General features: G+C 54.9%; 1 protein-coding gene across 1 annotated transcript; it reads left to right on the top strand.

Moving 5' to 3' along the window:
- Positions 1-6,080: 6,080 nt before the first annotated feature.
- Sh2d6 (SH2 domain containing 6) lies at positions 6,081-12,943 on the top strand (the record flags this gene model as incomplete). The annotated part of the gene is made up of 15 exons (XM_076833341.2): positions 6,081-6,187; positions 6,762-6,793; positions 7,497-7,567; positions 7,658-7,787; positions 8,238-8,293; positions 8,904-8,964; positions 9,648-9,670; positions 10,074-10,134; positions 10,533-10,611; positions 10,806-10,836; positions 10,933-10,957; positions 11,359-11,417; positions 11,717-11,800; positions 11,963-12,121; positions 12,734-12,943. Coding segments are annotated over 15 exons (1,095 nt in total), but the record flags the coding sequence as incomplete, so codon positions are not given.
- Positions 12,944-16,382: the final 3,439 nt, after the last annotated feature.

The following is a 16,382-nucleotide window of genomic DNA, read 5'->3' as shown; positions in this document are numbered from 1 at the left end:
TTTTTTTTTTTTTTTTTTTTGGCACTGGGGATTGAACTCGGAGGCACTCAGCCACTGAGCCACATCCCCAGCCCTATTTTGTATTTTATTTAGAGACTGAGTTGGTTAGTGCCTTGCCATTGCTAAGGCTGACTGAACTCGTGATCCTCCTGTCTCAGCCTCCTGAGCCACTGGGATTACAGGCTTGGCCACCGCGCCCATCGTAATTTAATGGCTTTGATCCAACGCCTGGAGTGCATCTCCTCTTCCGTCAGCTCTTCCGCTGGTAAAGGAAGGATGTGGGGATGGAGACACAACCTAAGCCTATGTCCAGCCCCTCCTAAGGGAAGGTGGAAGTTCAGCCAGTTTTCCTAGCCCCCTCTCCTTGCCAGTCTAGGGAAAAAGAAACAAGGACAGGCAGGGCAGGGCAGGAGATCTGGATGGCAGCTCCCAACAGCAGAAGGAGGCTGCTGTGCACAGGGAGAACCCTGGGGGAGTAGCAGTGTCCATTTGAGACTTTGAATGTGGCCCTGCTGCTCTGCCACTGCAACTGGTTTTTAAAATGGACACTGTTTCTTTCTCTCCCTGCTCCTCCCTAAACTCTCCCCCTCCCTAATCTCAGGGGAGACAGGATCACCTTTCTGGCCCATCCTAGGCAGAGGTATCTGTCCCTGAGCACACACCCAGCATAGGAAAGAAGTCATCCAGACTTTGGGGATGGCACCAGAACATCTCAGAAATGACCATCTCCCAAATTAACAAGTGAATGTCAACTCCAACAGAGAGCACAGGGAATGCAGCCTTTGAGTCACCTCTTTAACAGCCCCCAGTTCCTGCTGATGGCAGGATCACAGCCTCTGAGACAGGAGTGCCCTGTGTCTCCTTTGCTAGCAAAACAACAAACCTTTTTCCTTTTTCTCAAAACCGTGTCCTGGGTACTGGATTGGCATCGGGGACAAGGAGGGAGCTTTCAGCAGCAGGGGGAGAGCAGAAGGGTGTTTGGGAAGGACAGGGGAGAACAGTCCCCTCTGGCAGGTAGACAGAGAGAACCCAGCAGGTGGGGTGGTCAGTTAAGGATGTGCCTGCACCTGAGAGGGGCTGTGTTCAGCAGATAAACAGAACAGGCCTCAGGGCCTGTGCCAGGCCTGGGACTGGTGATATGGGCAAGAAAGGAACAAGACAGCGCATTTTGACACATTGTACACAAATGGAGTAAAACTTCTCACTCCTCTGGCTGAACATGGTGCAGAGTGACTCCCAGGGTGTGATCTAGTAGTGAACCTGACAGGCAGGTGACCACCCACTTATCCTGGAGAAGGGCCCCCACAGGCTGGCTCTGGAGCAAGCATGGAGGTTTCTGTTGGAGCCATGGGGGTCTGCCGTGGTCTGGGACCACACCGAGGAAGGGCCCCTCAGCTGTGGCCTGTAGGCAGAGGGGGAATGGGCAGGGCAGGCCCACAGAGGCCAGGTGACATTCCATCTCCCCCAGCATGGCCAGGTTTCCTGAACTGGCCTCTGCCTCCTGCTGGGCAGAATATGAGAGTGGGCGAAGGGAACAAGCTAAAGGTTAGCTCAGGAAGCTATGGGGATGCCTGGAAGGAGGAGCCGCCCTGGAGGGCAGAGAGCTGGGCTCCTGGAGAGAGAGGAAGGGACGGTCCTCCAGGCACAGGCATTGCCTTTGGGGGACGGGGGTCTCTGTGTGTGAAATGTTTTGAAGTACAACTTACTTATGAAGAGTCTTTCTTCTTTTTTTTTTCGCTTGATGGTGTTCCTTTGTATATCAAGAATGTCACCTGCTGTCTGCTCTCCGAGAACTGAACAGAGCCCTTTCTGTCTGCCAACTGAAATTTCCTCAAGTCCAAGGATGCAGAATGGCCACCCCAGGCCCACGGGTCCAGAGAGAAGGCGGGTGTGCCTGAGTCCCTGGAAACATGGAGGCAGGGGCTGCAGAAGCAGGTGGGGCCTGGTGGATAGGAGGGAGGCTTGGGGCCGCCGGGAGCTGAGGCAGGAGGGTTGAGAGTCCCAGGCCCTCTTGGACCACATAGCAAGGCCCTGTCTCAAAAACACAAAAGACAAGAAGCATGTGATCCTCATTCAAGGAGCCCCAAGGGACACTGCCACACCTGCTGGGAACAAAGGTTCTAGAACCGAACAGGGCAGGCCAGTGGGTCAGAGGGAGCAGGGTGGTGCCAGCTGCTCCTGCACCTTGCTCTAGAGGCCAGAAAAGCCCATATCACCTCTCGCCCCAACCCTGACCAAAGCCAGGAACCCACGCTTTGGAAAAACATGGCCTTGCGTCCACTTTCAGGGCAGAGGAGGGAGGGTCTGATACAAGCCTCTGACTCGGCAGCAGTAGAGGATCATGCACGGGGAGTGGGGCAGAAACCCCATCTAGCCGCCCTCCTCCCCCCATCATGGGTATCACCAGGGCAAGCTGACTCACTGCTGCCACTGAAAGCCACCTCGGGAGGGCGCAGGGGTGGAGAGAGGGCCCTCTGCCAGCAGGTCGTCCTGGCCATCCTCTGTCCCCGGTGCACACGGCTCCCTTCTGGGTTGTCCCTGGTGGTGACTTGAACCCAAGCACACAGAGCTCAGTGGGCTTCCACCAGGGGCGCACTGGCCCCGGACTTGGCCACCTCTCTGCTGAAGATACCCCAGCACTCAGCGCCCCTTGCCCTCCGCCTTCTCCCCACCCTCACCCTCCTCTCCCTGTCCCCCACCCTCCCTGGCCAGGCCTCTCCTGGTGCCAGCCACAAGGCTCAAGCTCAGGCTCAGAGGTGCCTCCTTCCACCAGATGGAAACCCCGTGCTTCCCCTTCCTACCCCAGGAGGATAGTCCTGGCCCTGCCAGCGCCCTGCAGGGTTCCTCCTTTCCTGAGTTTCCCTGGTGGAGCAGAACCTGCTATAGGACCCACCTCAGCCCGGCATCTCTCTCCAGGGCCGGCTTCCCCGGCACAGTGGGCCCCTTGCTTCCTCATATCAGAAATCCTGGTCACCTTTCTCCCTTCTTTTTTATTTACCCCCATATTTTATATATAAACATATATAATTATTATTATTTCTGAACTGGGGATTGAACCCAGGGACACTTAACCACTGAGCCACATCCCCAGCCATTTTTATTTTGAGGCAAAGTCTTACTAAGTCGCTTAGGACTTTGGTAAATTACTAAGGCCGGCCTTAAACTGTCCTGTCTCAGCCTTTTGGGCCGCCGGGATTACAGGCATGCACCACTGCACCTAGCTTATTATTATCAATAATATTATTGTCATTTTAAAAATTCCAAAGGTCTAAGAGTAAAGCTATGGCCATGACTCTGGGTCCTCTTGGTCCCTCCTTCCTGGGGGCACCCACACTGGGGCCACCCTGTGGCTTCTTGGCAGCCATTTGGTGTGACCCCACTGATGCTGTGGTTTCCTCTCTAGATTAGAGTTCTTAACCAGCTCTGGCTAGTGCGGGTGGAAATAACTTATGACAAACAAACGTGCTGGGGGTCCTGGGTGGAGGGCAGGTGGGGGTAGTTGAGCTTAGAGCAGTGCTAAGTTTTGAGGCTGACCTAGAACTTGTGCTTTTCCTGCCTCAGCCTCCAGAGTTGCTGGGGTCACAGGTGAGCATCATAACACCTGGCCAGAATCGATTGATTTTTGACAACCCCCTCCACAATTCTTATGATCAGACAAATGGAAAAAACACTGCTCTAAATGGCTCTATCCGCCCCCACCTCCACTTTTTTTTTTTTTTTTTTTTTTTTTAGTTGTCGATGGACACAACACCTTTATTTATTTTTATGTGATGTTGAGAATCAAACCCAGGGCCTCACACGTGCTAGGCAAGCGCTCTGCCCCTGAGCCCCAGCCCCCCCCCCCCACCATTTTGTTTTGTTTTGCAGTAGAGGGACCAAACCCAGGGCCTCACACTTGCTAAGCAAGTGCGCTGTGGCTGAGCTGCATCCCCAGCCCTTTTTAGTTTGAGATAGTGTCTAGCTAAATTGCCAAGACTGGCCTCAAATTTGAGGTCCTGCTACCTCAGCCACTGGGTGGCCGGGATTACGGATGAGTGCCGTCCCCACACACCCCACTGGCTGCTGGTTTTCTAAGGTGGATTTAGATGCTCCTATACACTGTGGCCTGCTCTCACTGGACATCGGAAGCTGAAAAACCTGAGAATCACCTTGTGCTCTGGAAGAACCATAAAACGGCTCTGGGTGCTGCCAGAGCATGTGACAGTAAACCTTCACAGTGTGAGTTTCTACGAATGTTTCTAAGGACTCCTCCAGAGGGAATGTCTGTGGCGTAGCAAAGCACCTATGCCAGAGATGAGGAGGAGGTGTCCAGATCCACCTGCGTGACAGTAAACAGCAAGGTTCTGCAGGGCTGGGAGTTGCCAAGCCTGCTCCCAGGTCCGTGCTGGTGGTGGCCTGTCCAGATGGCTTGGGCTGCAGCCTCCACCCGGACCATGGCATTTGCCTATGCAAACCCCAGGCAGAGGGAAGAGACCGCTGGGATGAGGGTGGGGACTCTGGGAAGCACTCTACTGGGGTTTAATGGTGGGGTGTGTCCAGAACCTTCTTTGAGCTCTGGTTTGTGGTCTCTAATCCCATAGGAGGTCTCTGTGGGTGAGGGAAGTTGCCCCTGCCTTACAGTCAGCTAGCTAAGAGGGAAGGACAGGAGTGGACCTGTGTGCCTAGCTTGACTCTTGTTTTTTTTGGTGGTTGTTACTGGGGATTGAACCCAAGGGCACTCGACTACTGAGCTCCATCCCCATCCCTATTTTGCATTTTATTTAGAGAGAGGGTCTCACTGAGTTGCTCAGCACCTCACCATACATTGCTGAGGCTGGCTTTGAGCTCACAATCCTCCTGCCTTAGCCTCCCTGGCTGCTGGTATTACAGGCATGTGCCACCGTGCCCGGCTCCTGGCTTGAGTCTTGTTCTTTTTTGTTGTCATTTTTCCTGCACCACTAGGGCTCCCTGTTAAACCACCCCAGTGACTCTGCATGGCTTTTATTTTTCTTTTTTTGTATTGCAGATTGAACCGGGTTACCACTGAGCCACATTCCCAGCCCTTTTAATTTTCTATTTTGAGACAAGGTCTTCCTAAGTTACCGTGAGCCTTGCTAAATTACCCAGGCTGGCCCCAAACTTGCGATCCTTTGCCTCAGCCTCCCCAGTCCCTGGGATCACAGGCATGTGCCACAGCACCCAGCTCTTCATGGCTTCTGAAATGTTGGTTCCATGACTCACCTGGTCTCCTCTTAAGGCCATGGCCAGCTCCAGCCCCAGGCTCTCTCTTCAGTGCCCCCACTTCATGCCCTCCAAAATCACAGGTGCCTAGGCTCGATTTCTTCTTTGTGCCAATGGTCAGTCATCACCAAAGCAGAAAATGCAAGAAAGCTACAGACCTGAGAAGGTCCCATATCCACAATTATAGTGTATTTTGTGGCTCAAATGGTCAGACACCTGACCTGCCCTCCCTTTATCTCAACACTTCTCAGAAGTCAGTGTTCCAAAATTTACTTGGTCCTCAAGGAAGTCCACAAGTGCCAAAGAATCTAATGGCATCACAGGAGATCGGGGTTCAGACCCCATGTTAGAGGAGGATCTGCGGTGGTCAGCACCCAGGCAAACCTCAGGAAGAAGCCCCTCTCAGCACTCGCTGATTGCAGGCCTCGGGGAAGCCCTTCAGCTTCTCCGAGCCTCTGCGTTAGAGACTGAGTTGTGTTCCCACACTAACATGCTGAAGCCCTAACTCTTAGCATGGCTGTCTTTGGGAGATAGTTCTGTGTACAGATAAGAGGTCTGTGAGGACACAGGGAGAGAGGTCACACCAGGAACCAACCCCAGTGACCTGCAGAGATTCTAAGCCTCTCAGTCTGTGGCATTCTGTTGTGGAAGTTTGAGCTGATTAATACACCCAATCTCTTCTTTGAAAAGTATGAATAAAACTAGTGCCTGTGTCATGAGATTATTTTGAGAATCCAACAAGGAAATACAGACGTAATGCTGTTCATCTTTCTACAGCATCTTCACCTCCTGGAATAGTGCCTAGAGGTTCAATAAATACCCACTGAATGAATAAACCCATCCATCAAAAGTGATGATGTCACACTGAATCCCAGGGCCTATTTCTGAGCTCCTCGCTAGCCTTCATCTCTCGGCTCATTGATCACCGCTCGCCAGCCAAGGGCAGCAGGAGCCAGGGCTCAGGGAAGTATGTGCAAGGGCCATCTCGTTCTTAATTGGAACTACCAGTTAAAGCATCGTTCTCTGTGAGGCTGGGGATGATGCTGTGTGAATTGGCTCTCCCTGGCACCTCTGAGGCCCTGGGTTAGATTCCCAGCACTGGCTTAAAACCAAGCAAAACGGGGGGATGAGAAGAAGAGGAAGAGGAGGCATGGACATGGATCAGAGCCCAAGGAAGGCTGCCTGCCCTGGTCCTGCTTGGTCTGTTCCTAGGGGCAGACCACAACTGTGGGGGAGGAGAGCTGGGACTGGGAGTGGGCCCTGGGAGTGTCCTGGGTGAAGTCCACTAGAGTTGTAGGCCACAGCTGGCCCATCTTCCCAGTGCTTAGGAGATGCAAATAATGGGAACAATAGGCCCCTATTCCCAGGCCACCAGTCGCAGATCCTGGGTTCCAGGGAGGTAGAGGTCCTCTACACTGCCATGGTGAGAGTTGGTGGTCCCAGGGTAGCCTCAGCACATAAGCCTGTTCGTGCTAGGGGCCAGGGCACGAGAGGCACTTGCTAGGCTGACTACCTGGCCTCTTCCCTCTGGCTCTTTCCAGGAGGAGCATAGGAGCGGCAGCAGCAGGCCCCAGTGAGTACCAGGGAGGGCTCTCCATTCCCTTGCTTCCACTTTGCCCTACCCTCTGCAAAGCACCTGCCCCAGGGGCAGTGCTGGGTCTACCCCACTCCAAGGACCCTATCTGTACTCCCACCCTCTGTCACCCCACTCCAAGGATCCTGCCTGTACTCCTACCCTCTGTCACCCGGGGGCCAACTCATCTAGCTTTTTACCCTGAGGGCACTGGCTCTGTCCCCAGCCTCCTGCTCTTGCTGCCCTAGTGCCAGGGCCATGGTGTCCTACAACTCTAGGGCACTCACACTGTTACGTGCGAGAATGTCCTAGAGTGCCAGGTCTAGCCGACAGGAGCTCAAAAGCCCCCTGGGCAGAGTTGACTGCAGTCTGCTTGCAGGTTGGGGCCACCCCTTCCACCCCCCAGATGTGTGGGTAAGTGATGGGATCCCACAAGTAGGGTGTCCCCTAGGGCCCCCTACACCGCGTCACTGGGACCCAGCTCTCCCACCTGTCTTGGCCAACATCTGCAGCACAAGGGCAGAGGACTAGCCCATGTGGGACTGTGGCTGGGAGCCTTGTTTCCAAAATGCCACCCATGGCCTTCAAAACGACCTCATGGCTCTGCCCTGCCATGGTGTTGTGTTCCTTTAGTTAAAAGGATGGAGAGGGGATTACTAGAGGAGGGTGGACTGGGAGGAGGTGAGCCCTGTCTATCTGTTAGATGTCTCAGCTTGGAGAGAAGATGTGCTGGGTTCCTCTCCTCTGTCTGCCCCAGAGACCTGGAGACACAGGGTAAGTCCAGCTACTGAGGCTGGGGTGGGGCAGGGGGCAGCAGGCAGAAGCTACTGGGGTCCTGGACCTACTCCATCCTTCCCTGGCCAGCATCCCTTCCTAACGGCCCGAGAAGAGGACGATGAGGAGGACAAGTATGAGCTGCCCCCCTGTGAAGCTCTGCCTCTCAATCTGGCCCCTGCGACCCGTCCTGGAGCGGAGGAGGACTCCCTGTACCTGGGTGAGGGCCGGCAAGTGGAGGCGGGAGGCGCCCACAAGGGAAGACCCTGAGTCCTTGCCTCTTCTCCTGGCCTGCGCAGGCACGGAGGGGAGCCGCCCTGGCTGCGGGGCCTCCGGGCAAGGCGCAGAGGCTGGAGGAATGGAGCGGAGCGGGGAGTCGGGAGGGAGAGAGCGAGCGCATGACCGAGGCGGCCGCAGGAGGCTGGGACCCCGGTCGCGCCCTGGGGGCCGGGTCCCCTCCAGGCCGCAGTGCACCCTGCGCTGGCCTCCCACTACAGGCTTCAGCTGCGGGCCAGGGAAGCTGGCCTTCTGGTTGCCATGGCGACGGGGATGCGCGCAGCCAATGAGGGAAGGGAGCGGGCGGGGGCGGGGGAGAACCGAGGCCGGGGGCTGGTGGAGGAAGCCCGGGCCCTGCGGAGGAAGGCCGCCCACGAGCGGGGGTCTTTTACAGATCGCCCCGGCCCTGGGGGCTCTTCCAAGCCACCGCCCCGGCCTCGGCCTGCCCCTGCGAGCGGCCTCCCCGCAGGCGCCTCTTTCCCCGCGCGCGCCTCCCCCGGCCCGCGTGTCCCGGTGAGTATGCGCAGCACCTCGTCGGCAGGCTCGCCCACGTTTGCACTAGAGGCCTCTGAAATGCAGGGGCCAAGCTCGGAAGACAGAGCCCATAACGTGGGTCGCCGTTGTCCCGCCCCTAGTCCCTTCCTGTGCGCATCGCTTCAGCAGGACATCCGCTCCTGCTCCCACAGCTTGCCCAAGCTGGGACAGGAGCCAGCTCCGTGGCCCTCCTGGACCCTGGGCCTGAGGACCCTGCTCAGGGAGTGAATCAGCCCTCTCTCAGCTGCTGGTCACTGCCAGCCCCCACTCCGAATTCCATCTGGGTTATGGATTTGAAAGCTACCACTTTCATTCTGTATGTAAAAATGGAATAAAAACCAGGGAGGGAGTGGCCACAGAGGAGAGGCAGAGCCAAGTGTGGTCCCTTAGTACCTTTCTTCTTGTGTCTGGTGGCGGTTTTTAAGGCTGCAGGGATGTTACACTGGCCATCCAGGCAGCCCATCCCTGCCTGCCCATGCCTCAATTCCTCCTCCCTCCTCCCTCACGAGCCCCATTGTACCCACAGCTGAAGGCAGCAGCGAACCTGCAGGTGGCCTCGAAGCAGGCACCTGACTTTGGGAGGCGAGGTAAGGGGAGTCCTCTCTTTCCTGGCTGCATCCTGGGAGGGGAGTCCTCACCCCCAACGGAGTAGAGTTGAGCTGGCTCATCACCTTTTCAGCTGCCCCTCCTTTCTACTTGCCAATTCCCAGAGGTAGGGAGTCTAGGTAGGCAGTGAGCAAATGGCCTAGACTCCAGCCCTGTCTGCACCTGGAGTGATCTCTGAGTCAGGTGAGGGACACCCCACAATGAAGTGGTCAGTCTTGAGGGCCTTCTACTGAGCCAGTCCCTATAAAGGGCATTCTGGTTCTGCCTGTAACCATTGCTACCGCTCTCCACAGACTAGCCCCTAAGGTCCATTGCCTTGAGGTCTGTTGACCCAGAACCCTGGGAGGTCAGGACAGGGAGGGACCTCGGTAAAGAAGAGGCCTTGCAGGGTGACCTTCTCCTGCTCAAGGCCAGCACATTCCCTTCTACTGTGCTCACTGGTTGCTAAACCCTCCTGACCTTGAGGGTGGCTTTGTTTTTTGGACCAGCCCAAAGTCATCTGGAGCCATGCCTAGCAAATGGGTGGGGAGGGCAAGCTGGACACCCACAGGGTTGGATAGAGCGTGGCTTTCCCTGGGGCTTTGAAGCTGGCTCTGAAGACCCTCTGCAGAGACCTCCCAGGGTTCTCACCCTCTCCCCTCTGGTTCTCTCTTTTTCCATGCAGAGTGGGGTGCACCCGCCAGAGTGGTGAGCTGCCCCATCCCCACCTCCATTCTAGGGTTCTGGCTGGAAATCCACTTGGGTGGGTGGGCCTGGGAGGGCCAGGAAAGATCCCTGAAACTAGGGGAAAGGCCCAGTGCCTCAGGCCCCTGTCAGGTATGGGATTGCTGTCCTGAGGGCCTCCCAGCACCTGCATTTCCTGTGCTGTCTCTGAAGGGGAGGGGCTTACAGGATGCCCCTCCCAGGCAGAGCAGCACTTTTGACCACTCAAACTGATTTCTAGAAAGGGCCACTTGGTGAGGAGAGTGAGGTGCCCGAGCCTCCCCCATTACTGCCTCCTTCCCTGCCCCGCCCCACTGCTTAGGTCAGAGGCCCCCTCCTCCTAAAGTGAACCCCCAGGGCTGGCCACCTACACCCCTCCCTACCCTAGGTGCCAAGCCCTGTGAAGAAACCTGAGGAGGACATCTACCTGGAGTGTGAGCCTGACCCAGGTGCTGCTCCGTTCCCCCAAGACCATCTAGTCCTGCTGCATCCAGCTGTCCCCAGCAGGCTCACTCTCCTGCCCCATCTTCTCCCCACTCCCCCAACACACAGTTACCCTCAGACACCACAAATCTCTTTGCTTCTTGGCCCAGGCTGACCCACCCTGTTTCTACTGGGAGGTGACCCCACCCCGCTAGAGCAAGGTCTGGGTGGATCTCTCAGCCCTGTAGCCAGGCAAGCCTTACCCTCAGGTTGGAAGGACTTCCAGAAAGCCCCACTGTAGAGAAGCCTCAGGCCCTGCAGCTGTTGCAGCTCCTCCCTGCAGCTGTTGCAGCTCCTCCCTGACCCACGGCCTGGATTTCCCTGGCTGCTGCCCATCCAACCCAGCCTGCCCTCTCTGTTTCAGTTCCAGCCTTGACTCGGACTCTGAGCTCTCAAATTCTGCTGCCCCCAGCCCCTCTGCCAGTGACACCTGTGGTGCCCAGGTGAGTGCCCCACCAATACACAGGCACATGCCTGAGAGAGAGCAAGGGGGCACCAATTCAGGCTCCCCCAGCCCTGATGCAGTGTCCTGGGGTTGCTGGCAGGGGTGACAGGAGCAGTTGGGAGCTGGGTTTACTGGGGTGCTACTCATGACATGATAAAGACCTGAGTTCTGTCCCCAACCTGCTCCCTGCAGGCCTACCATAACCCCCCAGGAATCTCGGAAGGTAGGAGGCTAGTGGTCAAGGGGGGTGTGAGTGTTGGGAGGGAGGAGCAGGAAGACTTCAGGAGGGGGCAGGCTAACCAGACCTCTGCTGTCCCAGGGAGCAGCAGATGCCACCTCCAAAGGTGAGTACATCATGTTGGGGCACAAACCAGCAGACCCCAAGGCCCCAGGCTCTGTAGGCCCAGACTCCCTCCCACCCATGGAGACTCATTCCCACTTCTAAGACTCCCCCAGCCGTGAAGGCCCCACTTTTTTGAGATCAGGTCTGAGCGGACTCTTGGGCATTTTCCAGGATCTGCGCCAAGTGGGGAAGCCAAGATCCCTCCTCACTTGGGAGTTACACAAGGGCTGGCTGGTAGGTCCTAACAGGGCACAGACCTACCCACAGGGGAGCACGGGGTGCCCTGCGGTGGGCCTCAGGACTCCTCCCACTCCTGCTCCTGCCCTCACACCTGAAGTTGTGCCCAGAAGCTGCCTTTGCCCAACCCCCTCCCAGCCCCAGCTCTATAGTGGCTTTTTCCAGCAGGAAGGAGATTGTCTCTTCCCTCCAGAGGGCCCCCCAGGAGCACCTCCGCTGCCCAGGTGAGAGGCGCTGGCAGCTGACTGGGGTGGAGGCCAGCAGGGAGCAGACCTCTCCCGGAGCCCTCCTGGGCACGGCAGCTGCTCCACCAAGATCACTCACTGAGCACTTGTGTGCAGCGCCCTGTGGGTGGGACAGTATTGAGCATGCGTGTGGTGCCCAGCTGTGCAGCAGGCACTGGCGCTTGGCTTTGCATATGGGGCTCAGTCTGGGGCTGAGACATGTCAGCCCCAGCATCCTCTGCACCCCCCACGCCATCCAGTGCCCACACGTCTCTGAGTGGCTGTGTGTGTGCATGCAGGATGGCAGCCTGCTGGGCCAGCCATGGTATGCAGGGAACTGTGACCGGCTTGCTGTTGAGAGGGCCCTGCTTCGCTTCCAAAAGGTGGGCAGCTGCAGGTCCCTGGCCTTCTCCAAAATCCCTTCTGCTCACAGGCTGTGGCTGGCTGAGCAGACGGGAGCAGGAGACTGGGTGGTTCTGGCCCTCCTGAGTTAGGGCTGTGGTGGGCAGTTGAAGACAAGGCCCATGGTTGAATTCTCTCCACAGGATGGGGCCTACACAGTGCGCCCCAGCTCAGGGCCTCACCGCTCTCAGCCCCTCACGCTGGCGGTGCTCCTCCGAGGCCGGGTGTTCAACATTCCCATCCGGCAGCTGGAGGGCGGGGGCCACTACGCTCTGGGCCGGGAGGGCAAGAGCCATGAGGAGGTGAGCTGGAGGAGGCAGGGTGTCTGGGCCAGGGGACAGAGCACAGTGCCCGCTGAGGCCTAGCCAAGAGCACGTGCCAGGGAAACCCACAGTTCACGTTTTCCTGGAGTGGGTAAAAATGACAGAAGCCCAAGTCCGACCTTTCTCAGAGATGCCTGGCACTTTGGGATGAGGCCTGCCCCTCTTGCCCGGACTCAGTCTGCACAGGGTGGGGCTTTGTGCCTGTCCTGAGTCCTGTGTGCAGAGGGCAGAGTCCCAGGAGCTGACCCATGCCAACTTGCGCCCAGGACGAAACTTTGCACCCAGTATTTGCAGGGGTGCAGACCAGAGGCAGCTACCCACCGCTGGGCTCCCCATACCAAGGACCAGGCGGAGGCAGGCCGCCAGTTTCTCTTAGTCTGGCCACTGGGAGCCCACGGGTGCAGTCACAGGGAAGTCACAGAGGCTTGTCGGGACTGGGCTGCAAAATGACAGTGGAGCTTCAGGGGCCACACGGGAAGGAAAAATACCTGGAGAGGTGTCAACACGGCCCCTGGGCGGCCACAGCTGCCTCGAGAAGCTACTGGCAGCACAGAGCTCAGGGACTCATGGACGCCCTGCCTCCCTCCGCAGCTCTTCCCCTCTGTGGCGGCCATGGTCCAGCACTATGCAAAGCATCCGCTGCCTCTGGTGGACAGACACAGCGGTGGCCGGGAGCTCACCTGCCTGCTGTTCCCTACCAAGCCCTAAGTCTACAGTGGAGCATATCCATACCCGCCCCCCTGGCCCACAGTGTGCCCCTAGAACCCCACCACTCAAGATGCCTTCGGGTCTCTTCCCCATCTCCAACATATGGTCCCTGCAGGACCCAGATAAGAGGCACTGACAAAGGTTGGCTAGAGGGAGGAAGAGGCTGCCATCATCCCTCCCTGCAGCACATCCAGGGCAAGCATGGCAGTGTCTGCCCTGTGTACTAGGCCACTTGAGGTGTCCTAGGTGGAGGCAGGATGGTGGCCCCAAGAGGGTGACCTCCTCAGGGAAGCTGTGAGCCACCTCACAGCACTGCTGGGACAGCAAAAGGAATCCCCTCACATTCTCTTGGGGACATAGCACCTTTGTGAAGGGCCTAGGTCACCCTGCACTTAGTACCCTCTCAATAAACATTTGCTGGATGAATTATTTTGTACTTGGGATTGAACCCAGAGGCACTCTACCACTGAGCTATATACCTGGCTTTTTAAAAAAAATTGTTTTAATTGTTATACATGATAGTAGAATGCATTTATGCACTTTGATATGTCATACATAGATGCGATATGTGAAATGAGAATTTATATATATCTATATAATGTTTAATATATATAAAATGAGAATTTTTCTGAATGTACATGTTGCAGAATCACAATGGTCATGCTGTCACATATATACATAAAGCAATAATGTCTTTTCTTTCTACTATCCTTCCTATCCCCACATCCCCTCCCCTCCCCTCCCATCACTTCCTTCCACCTAATCTAAGGTAACGCTATTCTTCTCTAGTGCCCCCCCTCCTTATTGTGAATTAACATTAAAGAAAACATTTGGTCTTTGGTTTTTTGGGATTGACTTATTTCATTTAGCATGATATTCTCCATCTCCACCCATTTACTGGCAAATGTCATAATTTCATTCTTCTTTAAGTCTGAGTAATATTCCATTTTATATATATACCACATTTTCTTTATCCATTCATCTATTGAAAGACACCTAGGTTGGTTCCATAGTTTAGCTATTGTGAATTGAGCTGCTATAAACATTGGCTTGGCTGAATTAATGTAGTATGCTGATTTGGGGTATAAACTGAGGAGTGGGACAGCTGGGTCAAATGGTGGTTCCATTCCAAGATTTCTAAGGAATCACCCTACTGCTTTCCATAGTAGTTATACCAATTTGCAGTCCCACTAGCAATATATGAGTGTACTTTTTTTACCTACATCCTCACCAACATTTATTGTTGATTGTATTCTTGATTGCCATTCTGACTGGAGTGAGATGGAATATTAGTGTAGGGTTTTTTTTTAATTTTCTTATTCTAATTTGTTATATATGGCTGTAGAATGCATTACCATTCATATTACACATATAGAGCACAATTTTTCATATCTCTGGTTGTATACAAAGTATATTTACACCATTTGTGTCTTCATACATGTACTTAGGGTAATGATGTCCACCTCATTTCATCGTGGATTTTACATCCCTTGCCCCCTCCCTTCCCTTACCACCCCTCTGCCCTAGCTAGAGTTCGTCTAATCTTCCCATGCTCCCCCTCCCAACCCCACTAAGAATTGACCTCCTTATATAAGAGAAAACATTCGGCATTTGGTTTTTTGGGATTGGCTAACTTCACTTAACATTATATTCTCCAACTCCATCCATTTACCTGCAAATGCCATGATTTTATTTTATTGTTGAGTAATATTCCATTGTGTGTATATGCCACATTTTCTTTATCCATTCATCTATCTGCTGATGGGCATCTAGGTTGGTTCCACAGTTTAGCTATTGTGAATTGAGCTGCTATAAACATTGGCATGGCTGTATTTCTCTAGAATGCTGTTTTTAAGTCCTTTGGATATAAACCAAGGAGTGGGACAGCTGGGTCAAATGGTGGTTCCATTCCAAGTTTTCCAAGGAATCTCCATACTGCTTTCCATAGTGGCTGCACCATTTTGCAGTCCTACCATCAGTGTATGAGTGTGCCTTTTGCCCACATCCTCTCCCATACTGATTGTTGTTTGTATTCTTTTTTTTTTAATATGTATTTTTTAGTATTCGGCAGACACAACATCTTCCTTTGTATGTGGTGCTGAGGATCGAACCCGGGCCGAACGCATGCCAGGCTAGAGTGCTACCGCTTGAGCCACATCCCCAGCCCCTGTTTGTATTCTTAATAGCTGCTGTTCTGACTGGAGTAATATGAAATTTTAGTGTAGTTTTGATTTGCATTTCTGTAATTGCTAGGCACATTGAACACTTTTTTGTATATTTGTTGGTCGATTGTATTTCTTCTGTGAAGTGTCTGTTCAGTTCCTTGACCCATTTATTGACTGGGTTATTTGTTTTTTTTGGTATTAAGTTTTTTGAGTTCTTTATATATCCTATAGATTAATGCTTTTTCGGAGGGGCATGTGGTAAAGATTTTCTCCCAATCTGTAGGCTCTCTCCCCACATTATTGTTTCGTTTGCTGAGAAGAAGCTTTTTAATTTTAATCCATCCCATTTATTGATTCTTGATTTTACTTCTTGCGGTTTAGGAGTCTTATTAAGGAAGTCAGATCCTAAGCTGACATGATGAAGATTTGGGCCTACTTTTTCTTATATTAGGTGCAGGGTCTTTGTTCTAGTGCCTGTCTTTGATCCACTTTGAGTTGATTTTTGTGCAGTGTGAGAGATAGGGGTTTAATTTCATTTCATACCCGGCCCTTTTTATTTTTTATTTAGAGGCAAGGTCTTGCTAAATCCAAGCTGGCCTTGAACTTGGGATCCTCCTGCCTTTGCCTGGTGTCCCTGGGGTTACTGGTGTGTAATCTGACACAACCAGCTTGTCGAATTAATTCTGGAATCTGCTAAGAGACACTGAGATGGTGCCCAAGAGGCTCCATGGTCCCTGAGTGTCACAGGACAGACTGGACGGGATCGGCAGAGATGCGGTGGGCTAGACTACATCAGCAAGGGACAGCCAGGTCTCTACTGCATGGGGCTTTTGGCCTTAAATGGGCAGTGCCAGGGAAGAGCAAGGTCAGGCGGGTTGTATTTTCGTTTTGTTTTGCTGTGGCTGCGGGGTGAGGAAGGGAGGGAGACTGAGGGCTGCCTGTCACTGGTTAAGCAGAGAGTGGAGTTCATTAACCACCGCGTGTCCCCGGGGACCAGCGCTGGGAGACCGGACAGCTCGGCTCTGATGGACAAGCAGGGAGGGGGCGGGGGCGGGGCTCCGGGCCCTGGCGCGCCGCCCGGGACGCCCCGTGTGGAAGTGCCGCGACCGCCCCTGCGCGCGCCTCGCGAGCTCCGCAGAACAAAGCGCGGCCCTGCGGAGCGCGCCCCCGCGGCCGTGCCCGCGCCCCTCCGCGCGCGCCGCGTCCCCGCCCTCCGCTGGCCTCAGACGGCCAGGGCCTGGGCCGCAGCGAGCCGCGGGGCGAAGAGGCCGGGCAGGTGCGGAGGGAGGGCCCGCCGAGGCCGCGGAGATGCGACCGCGAGGCGCCCTGACTCTCCGCTCTGATCGCGCGGGGGCCACCGCCCGCCA

The sequence above is a fragment of the Callospermophilus lateralis genome, chromosome 14, assembly GCF_048772815.1.
Source record: "Callospermophilus lateralis isolate mCalLat2 chromosome 14, mCalLat2.hap1, whole genome shotgun sequence".
Classification (NCBI taxonomy): domain Eukaryota; kingdom Metazoa; phylum Chordata; class Mammalia; order Rodentia; family Sciuridae; genus Callospermophilus; species Callospermophilus lateralis.
Note: the sequence above shows the minus strand (reverse complement) of the source record. Positions and strands in the feature narration are given on the sequence as shown.